At 25.4% G+C, this 9,926-nt stretch overlaps 1 protein-coding gene across 1 annotated transcript; it reads right to left on the reverse strand.

The window, feature by feature from the left end:
- Positions 1-288: 288 nt before the first annotated feature.
- t (C45 family peptidase tan) lies at positions 289-9,679 on the reverse strand. Its single transcript, XM_067267103.1, has 10 exons — positions 9,621-9,679; positions 9,385-9,465; positions 6,038-6,136; positions 5,871-5,969; positions 5,694-5,798; positions 5,376-5,610; positions 4,502-4,601; positions 4,285-4,422; positions 586-779; positions 289-485 (listed from the first exon to the last, which is right to left on the reverse strand). Exons 1-10 carry the CDS (start codon positions 9,639-9,641, stop codon positions 388-390), a joined length of 1,170 nt encoding a protein of 389 aa, XP_067123204.1. The 5' UTR covers positions 9,642-9,679; the 3' UTR covers positions 289-387.
- Between the last annotated feature and the right edge of the window lie 247 nt (positions 9,680-9,926).

Here is a 9,926-nt window from a genome sequence, read left to right on the forward strand (position 1 = left end):
ATTTATAGATGAATATAATGAAAATGTAAATATCATCATCTTTGCTTATAAATAAGGTTATCTTTATCAAAAGGTTGTGGAAAACATTGATATGTTATACATACAAACAAACCAGAAAAATTTCCAGTCTAATAAATGTTATGAATTTTTTTGGGTCACTCAAACTAAGTTCATTGCCATACATCGGTTTTCACAACTCCATAGTTTCAGTTGTAGATTTGCCTTACTTTTTAAAATCACTTTTGTATATGTTTTAAAAAATCTAAATATAAAAATATGACACCAATGAAAAATTTATTAAATAAAGATTTATTTAATTTTTTAAAACAAATTATTAAAATAGTTCTAATTATATATTGGATATGATATTTAGTTTTTTAAATAAAGTTATGTAAGATCCAATGAAAATTTAATCAATGGTTGATTTTCCTTTCTTGGATTTTCTGTATAAATAGACCAAGTGTGATTGTTGAGATCAAATACACCTAAAAATATTATAAGTTGAGTTTGAGAAAAATTGAAAGTTAAAATAACTTTTTCATATAAACTGAAATATTTAAAAATCTGCTATCCTGTGGAACTTACCCACTGCTAAAGTTTTAATGATATCTTTTTCTCCATAATTTCCTGAACGAAAGAACTTGTATTCAGGATCTGATTCATCACTTAGTACATTAAGCAAATTTTTTATATTTGTTGGATTTGGAAGTTCACAAAATTTAGCTTCTCTTCTCACTGAACTTAAATCAGCTTTTTCTTCTATTTTAATTCTTTGATATCTAACATTTACATAAGAAAAAAATGAAACAATTAACTTTTACATAATGAAAATAAATAAACTAAATTTTTCTTAAATTTTCAATTGCATAATTTAAATTCTGCTTATTTTAAATAATTATTTGTAAGTAAAGTGTGACTTTTATATACTATAAAATTGAATTACTCTAATATTATTTTGAAAAATGATATAACATTTTACATTTCTATTACAATATTTAATTACTTTTTGTTATTTGCATTTACTATTACTTTTATTGCTGTAAGATTAATTGCTATTGATGTATTCCATTATATCATTATATAATAATTTATAAAGTAAAAATTTCCATTACATAAAGTTTAAATAATTTTGGTTGTTATAGATGCATAGTAATTTTCTATGAATTCTTATATAAATTGAAAATGTTATGAAGAAAAATTCTACCTATTTGTTAAGCAATAATAATAATAACTCCTTCCTGCAATATTATTATTATTTTAAAAGATACTAATATTTGTTTAGCTATTATGAGAATTTTATTTTTTGAATTTACATATTCCATCTTTCCATTTTATTACATATAAAAAAACATCAAAATTTTAATAACAAAATAAAAATTCTATGATTATATCACTGAAATATATTTCTTTCAGGTCAGTATTACAAAAGTTTGCTATTCTAATACAGTTTTTTTACTACTAAAGAATAAAACATTGAAAACAATATATTTAGAAATCTTAAGTTTTTATCAGTGAAGTGTATTCCATAGAGTTAAATTTAATGTTATTTTTAAAAAGTTAAAAAATCTAGGACAGAATATATTCTGATATTTCAAAAATGAAGATTAATAAAATTTGGTTATGTGTAGGCAAAGAAGAGACTATAAAGAAAGGTTGATTCCATTACCATTGATTGTATTTTAACAGTTGGAATGAATGGAAAACTTTTAAATGTTCTTTGTTTTTCATTCAAGAATATTATGCAGAACTAAACAAATAATGATTCTTAGAGGGGTCAGGTAACTTAACAAGTACATTTTGGAAACTATGTTCATGCAATCTGTTTTTTACTTGAGACATCTGATCCACTATCTCACCAATAAGGTATGATTTATGACTTCTTCATATGCCTGCTCTGAAGTTCGCAGGTGCTTCAAAATTCTGTTGACCAACTTTCTGAAGTTTTACATTCACACCTTACACTATGGATCTTTCTATTTTGAGAATTGTCAAATTCACAAATTTGGATCCAAAATAAAGACAATTGGTAATAATCATAATGATCAGAGCTAGAGTAGGACTAATAATTATTCCTACTCTAGCTCAGGATTTCTGCCACATTCTAAATTAAACTCTCTCAATTTGAATTCTATGAAACATTGTCATGATACTCTATTCAAAAGTTTTTGTTGTGCTTTACAAAATAATAATACAACATAAGACTCCAATTACTGAACAGATTGTTTTTTTCATGTTTATGTAAAATTTTTTAAAATTTATGTTTAATCATTGAAAGAAATAATGAGAAGAGAATGAATTACTTATATAATTGAGTTATCTTATTATATAATGCAATTATATAAGCAACCTACTTTTTAAAATTGAAAATATTTAAATTTTTTGTTAATGAATTAAAAATTTATAACAATTTATAACAATGAAAATAAGAATTAGTTTGAGATTAAACCTTTGATAGAAAATTGGACATGTAATGAGGTTTATGAAAGGAGATCTGGAGTAATCCTTACCCATCTGAGGATTGAACATACTCAGCTGACTTGTCAATATCTTTTGAAAGGTGATGACCAGCCAGTATGCCGCTATTGCAACTGTACTATAAGTGTAAAACACATACAGTACTTTACACTTTCTGTTGTTCTGCTTTTGAGAGGAGTCGTAGACAGCATTTTGGAATTGCAGGTCTGACAGAGATTTTGGGCTAGAGGGTAGATCTTGATAAGTTACTGCTAACATGTATAAACAGATTTGATTGTTTATTTATTTTTTACTTTTATATATCCTGTTGGTTTGTTTATTTGTACTGTTTCATATGCTTGTTATTGTTTTTTTGTTATTAATATTTTATATTATAATATATATATATATTTAATTTTGCAATTTCACCATTTGACATAGTGCAGCTTGGCTTATATGGCTTTTGTGCCAAAAAATTCCAACCAACCAACAGAAATTAAATTTCCATTTAACTTAAAAATATATGAAAATGAAAATATTGATGGATCTAGTTTTTATATGAAGTAACTATTTTTACAGTTTTTTTACTTCTTGAACAGACATGTGATTCATATAATAGCAATATTTTTTAAATTAAGAGGTCCATTATCTTATATCTTTATTAATATAGAGTAAATTACATTAAAATTAATTTGGAGGAATAAAGATTAAGTTTAAAAGATAAGAGCTTAATATGAGATCTGTATTAAAATTTTGGGAATAGTTATAAAGATTCTAAGATAAATACCTCTATCTCAAAATTTAAACAAATTTTTAATATTGAATCTATTTTGTATTGTGCAAATTTATATTATTATAATGGATGTGTGAGGAGATAGTCTCGTATTTGCTATTATACTGCACTTAAATTTAGAAAGTACACTCATCCCTTGATTTTCACGGTAGATACGTTCCTAGAAAAATTGTGCAAACTGAAACTGTGTAAAATGAGATGTAACATTTCGTTGCTCAAAATAATTCAAACAATGCTTATTTACATTCTATTGGATGTTCTTTATGACCTCAGCAAGTTTCGTAATTTTACACCCAATAGAAGTTTGTTTTGGACCATTTTTTTGGTCTCTATCTATAGAGATAGTGTATCGGATCAAAAAAATCGTGATGTATTTGAGTATTTATGGTAACTGATACAAATCTCAGGAGAAAGCAGGTTTCTAGACAGATATACATGAGAATAACCCACGAACAGCTACCAACAGCTGTCTCAAAAACTTTTTTTGTTTTCAAAACCATGTAAAAGCGAAACCTTGCAAATTGAGTACCGTGCAAATCGAGGGATAGGTGTATATGCATAAGTTTAAAGTTGAGAGTGGCTTATAATTTACTTGAAATACCCATATGAGAATATGAGAAAGAAAAGGTTTGTATTGAAAATGTAGTTATAATTTTTTTGATGCTCTCTCCAATTTGTTTACTGTTCCCAAATTATTTAGATCTTTATTTTCAATGCAACTTTATCACAATAATATCCTAAATATTTTCTTCATTTAATTTAGTTCTAATTTAAAATTTTTTTTTCTTATTTATGAAAGTAGTTTAAATTGTATCCAATTCTTCTATTTGTATATTTGTTATGTGAGAATTGAAAATTTGTGTATTTATATTGATTATTATTTTAAAATGAATTATAATTCATTTTATTTTATTTACTTATTTATAATGCATATACATAAATTATATGTATACATGTTATTTTTGTTTGTCTATTTATCACATGTATTTCTAAAAATAATTATATAAAATACAATTATAAAATATAATTTTGTTTACCTATTACAGTGTAAATTCCAACTGCTTTCAGGGATTTTATAAATACTTGTTTCAGATTCTTGCTTTTTATAGGAAGGAGCTATCTCAATATTATACATTGAAATATCTTTGGAATTATTAATATACACCAGATTTATCCTGTAAAAATGAATCTAAATATAATACAAGATAAAGCAAATATGATAGTTATATTTAGGTCTTGTAATGCAATAAATACCCAAATCCTTCGCCACATCCTATTCCATATCCTTTTAACAAACTAATTGCTTCTTCTAGATTTTCAGCTCCAAGAAGAGCTCTACAATAAAAGTGGCATGCTATAAAAAAAATTTTATATATTTTTAGAGAATTAACTTTAAATATAATAATATAGTAATTAGAATGATTTCATATATCAGTTCAAAAAATGAAATGTTGATATAATAGATGAAATTAAACTCAATAAATGAAATAGTAATACTAAAGACATTAATTTAGTGTTCAAAGGTATGATGATTATAGGAAGAAAAGCTAATTCAAAATGTTTGCAAATTCTATTCCTAAAGTAGAATTCAATTTCTTTGAAAGCTGAGTATCTGCAAAGTAATGTTCATTTTTCATTGAGGTTTTACAAAATGTAGTAGCGCCTTGTTATATTACACATGCAGAGAGACAAACAAAATACATCAGATAGTGCAAGAAAATAATGTATTTATCTATCATTGGCTAAAATCTTTTACATTCAGGAGACAAAAAGATAATTTAATATATCTAAATTAACAATATAACAAGGAGCTAATGTATTTACAATGGCGACCATATTCTTGTTTATTAGCAACAAGAACAGAAAGAACAGATTCAGTATATTTATATACACTGTAAGTTTGATTGATGTTAAACAATATGAATCATATTGTAATGGTTATAGTTTATAAAATCTTGAATTTTAGCTATTATAATACTTATAGAAAGAGTATCTAACTTTTTTTATTACAAAAAATTTGCCTTTTCTTAAATGAATTTTGAAATATATTTTTTTAGGGTAAATAAGTTTTGATTAATGATTCATTGAATCTCATTTAAAATATCACATTTGACAGATGAATACTTACAAATTCTCCCACTTATAGTAGGCTTAGGCCAAAGTATATTGACACTATGAATTAGTCCATGTTTATTATATCCCATACAATAACCTGGAAGATCTCCAGCATAACAGTATGCTGTAAATTTTTCTTCTGTTTTATTCCATCTCTTTCCAACTTGACTATCGATTATATGTGCATTTACAATATATGTGTAATTTTCAGTTTCTGGAAGTGCATCTTCATTATGTCCTAAATAAAACTAGAAAAAGACAGAAAATATAGTTTATGTTAGAGAAAAAAATTATAAATAAAAATAACAGAAATATAAAAAAGTTACTTTACATTATTTTTAATGTTTATAAGAATGGAACTACATCCTGTCTTTCCAGATTTAATGATATCTTGTTCATTGTGTGTTATTATTCCATCAATATGAATTAAAAATAACTAAAAAAACAAACAAAATTTAATTTTTATGTATATTATTATTATTTTTTAGCATATTGAAAATTATAATACCTTATAAAATGGAACATCTGCTCCATCTGATAAGCCTCTCAGTTCTTCTATATATTGGGGAAAAACATTTTGTGTACATAATAGGGTTTCTTCATATTCCTGCATAGATTAACTTGTTTATATAAAATTATATATATATATAACTCACAGATTAGATAGATATTTACCTGTTTTCCTATTTTGCTTTCATAAATGGGTAATAAAGTATCATTTAGATATGAAAATGTTTTAAGAAAATCTTGTATAATATTTCTAAAGTTCCAACCCTAAAATGTTTAAATATTTTAATTAACTTTGATTTTATATTTAAAGTATATATAGAATACATTAACACACACAATATGTCACAATTTACAAATATAAATATTTACTTATAACTTAGAAAATAATTTATATCAAAGGAACATTTTATTTAAAATAATATATTCAAAATTTCTTAATAATGTCATATATATACAAGTATTTTACAACTTTTTGAAATCTATCTTATGTGGAAAAAGTATAAAAGATGATTCTGATACCTTGACTCAGCTTTAATAACTATTTGATTTATTAATTATATCAAATTTCATTTAAATTTGACATAATAATTAACTAAAATATTTTATAATAATAATTTATTTAGATACATAGTGAAAACTCGATTATCCAAACTTGATGGGACCAGGAGTCTTTCAGATAAACAAAATTTTGGATAATCCAGAAATTTGTTTGCTTTTGTGTTCATGCACAATGCTTAATGTGCATTAACACTGTGCATTTAAAGTTCAATGAACTACAAATACTATAATGCAATTATTATATTTGAAAGTAAATCAATTTACTCAAAATCAAATGTAATGTTATGTATATGACCTAGTTTTGCAGTGCTAAATTGACAGATGACACAGTAATTTTTAGTTACTCAGAGAATTTATTTTCTGTGTATTATACTCTGTGGTATGAATAATGCTACAATACATGTTCTAGGTTATTTATTTATTTATTTTTTTGAAACCAATTTGGATAATCTGGAGTTTTTGATAAGCATGATAATTGAATTTCTACTGTATTTTTAGAATATAAAGTTAAATTTTTAACAATGTTTACATATTTAAAAAAATATACACTTAATTTACAATGATTTTAGATATTTTGGTCCCCTACTGGGTTATGCTTTTTTATTGCTGTGGTGCACTACTGGTGCTACAGGGTAATGAAATGGATATAAATAAATAAATTTATTGTGTTCAAATGAAAATGAGTAGGATGATGCATTTTTCATCATTTAATAGCATTTCAGCTAGGTAATACTTATATCCCATTATTCATTGATGATTATCATCATTAATTACGCTTATGTTATTCCAGTATGGCTATATAGTGTCCAGAATATACTGAACATGCTATATAGTCAAGAACAATGGTTAAAACAAAATGGAACAAACAACAAACAAACAAAATTCTGGGATAGAACTGACGATTAAGAAACTGTGGGAAAAGTACAGTATAACATTATGTGTAGTGTTGCCAATTAACAGTTTTGTTTTAAAGTATATGAATGTAATGTTATAAATTTCATTCAATGAAAGTAAAGTTAAATTAATTTAAATTTAAGGCAATTAAATGTTAAAGTAGTGAGTATGAGACAATGTAATGTTTAAATTTAAATCTTTTATTAGACATGTGGTAATGTTGTTATGTCTGTTTCATCAAAAATGGTGTTAGAAGTTGCATATAGAGTTCTTTCAACTCCATTATTGTAACAGAATTTGAGGACAGCTAAACATTGATTATCTCAATGGTAATTAAACACATGGCTAATCATAACTATCACTATACATAAGTATTGATGGTTATTAGTGTAAGCATGTCCAGAGTATTATTTTGTGAGCTAAAATCCAGAGATGCTATCAATGATATCTTAAAGTAGGAGAAGAAACATTCTGATGAATGAATTTCTTGTTTTATTAGACATATACTGAATATTTGTTTTACACTAGTGAAATATATAAAATGTAACAAATGTGAAAATTGCAAATGTGTGTTTTGTTTCAATGTACAGGTACTTGTATTTATCGATACATCGAGACAAAGCACTGAAACCATTTACAGCAAAGAGTTTGTGCAGTAATATGAATTGAAAAGAAGCAATTAAAGTACAATATAGAGCCTAAAATATAATATATTCACCAGCCACAGATGATGATAACAGCATCATAATACTTTATATTATTACACTGTTGAACACCAGTCTTGAAGTAAAAGTCAACATGGTATTGGAAAGAAGATGGCCGTTTCTGTAAAAGTCCACTTTTGAACATAGTAAACTTCATCAAAAGGAAAATTGATGAAACAAGAGATTGAATTTTCTAGATTATATTTCTGTGATTCAATTAAATATTGAAAATATTGAGTAAGCTAGGTCAGAATTTTTTGGACATATCTAAAAGCTCTTTAATGCATTGGGTTTGCTCAGCTTCATTCTGTAAAATGTCCTCTCATTCTAGAGGACAGGAGCATGGGCGGTAGTCCCATGGATCCCGACGTCCCCAATACTAGCTTAGAATGAGAGAACTGACAATGTATGGACAGAATATTATATCATTATATTTTAATAATAATGTGGTTTTGAAGTTATGTAATTTTTCATTTTGTTTTTGTTTTCTAAACTTCTGATCATATATTATATATATATATATATTATATATAATGACCATTTTAGCATTCGTTCATTTATTACACTAACAAGTATTTCCAATTATTAAATACACAGATAATGAATTTATAAATAGAAATTAAATTTGTAATTTAAACTTTTTTAATATATGAGTATCACATATTAAAATTTGTAAAATTAAGTAAAAAGTTTATTCTGTAGCAACAATTCAGTATTTAATAGGCATAAGGGGTGTTTCTAAGTAATAATCAGCTAAGTAAATAAACCAATGGTAATTTGTTTAATATGGAATGGATTATGCCATTGGTTTGCTTACTTAGAAACTTAGAAACATCCAAGATTTAATTCTTACAATCAAAACATTAGTTTTATAGAAATTATTTTATTTAACTGCATTACTGATTTTTTTAAGTAGCAAGTTGAAGGAATCCATTAGCTAGAGTAAAACAAGAAATGTTACATTTTCATCTATCATTATACCTCGTAAATTATTGTTCATATACTTAAAAGGGCCATGTTTATAAACTGTTTTAATGTATAATCCAATATATAATAATGATATCGTATGATAAAGATTTATATAAAATTATTCATATACAAGAAATAATCGTAATCTATAAACTCCGGAAACGTTTTAGTTAATATGGAATCAACCAGAGGAAGTCAGTCATATCGTGCGAATATTTTTAAATATATAATATGTAATTATATCTGCCTTTATATCTAAGCCCCGGTTTCTCAGAAACATTCTTATAAAATATACTATTCCAGATGAAATTATTATTCTGATATTAACAAACATCATAAGAGAGCAAACCAGATCTTTCCAATGATATAAATATATTTTTAACTTACTATTTCATATCCGACCTCGTAATGAGTTCCTTTCACGTATAAAACTGGTAATTTATTCCTTCTCTCGCTCATTTGATTTAACTGTAAAAATTTTTGCTAAGAATCCAACGACTTCCTCCTAATTCATATCATCCTAATCAAGAAGTTGCACGGTATCATGTGACTTTTGACCAATAAACACTCATCTGGAAAGTAGATGATTTCTAGTTACAGAATAATCTGTTGATTACACGTACCACGAATACGTTTTGCTTCATTCAGCATCCATGACTTGTATCTTGCTTTATAGGAAATCGATTTCGATTCTGCTAACGCTGCAGGTTGTCGTCGTTATAAATTACAACATAACACACACACACACACACATATGTATGTATATATTTGCAAGTATAGAATGCAGTAGCCAGATATTAATTATAGTAGCCTATATCCTGCAAAAGATAAAGTTGTGCTTTTTCATAGCAATAATATACTATTTTTACAGAACATCGCTTTAAGATAATATTTTTGAACGTAATATTTATTATACTAAGATCAGAGTA

The sequence above is a fragment of the Centruroides vittatus genome, unplaced genomic scaffold (assembly GCF_030686945.1).
Source record: "Centruroides vittatus isolate TY-2023 unplaced genomic scaffold, ASM3068694v2 contig_2949, whole genome shotgun sequence".
In the NCBI taxonomy this organism is placed as follows: domain Eukaryota; kingdom Metazoa; phylum Arthropoda; class Arachnida; order Scorpiones; family Buthidae; genus Centruroides; species Centruroides vittatus.

Bases quoted from the DNA above. Each gene is read 5' to 3' on its own strand.
- t (XM_067267103.1), bottom strand. From the start codon at position 9,641: ATGAAGCAAAACGTATTCGTG. The intron at 5,970-6,037 runs GTAAATATCTAT...TAATCTATGCAG, and splicing joins AAAGCAAAATAGGAAAACAG to GAATATGAAGAAACCCTATT. The intron at 5,799-5,870 runs GTATTATAATTT...TTGTTTTTTTAG, and splicing joins CAGATGTTCCATTTTATAAG to TTATTTTTAATTCATATTGA.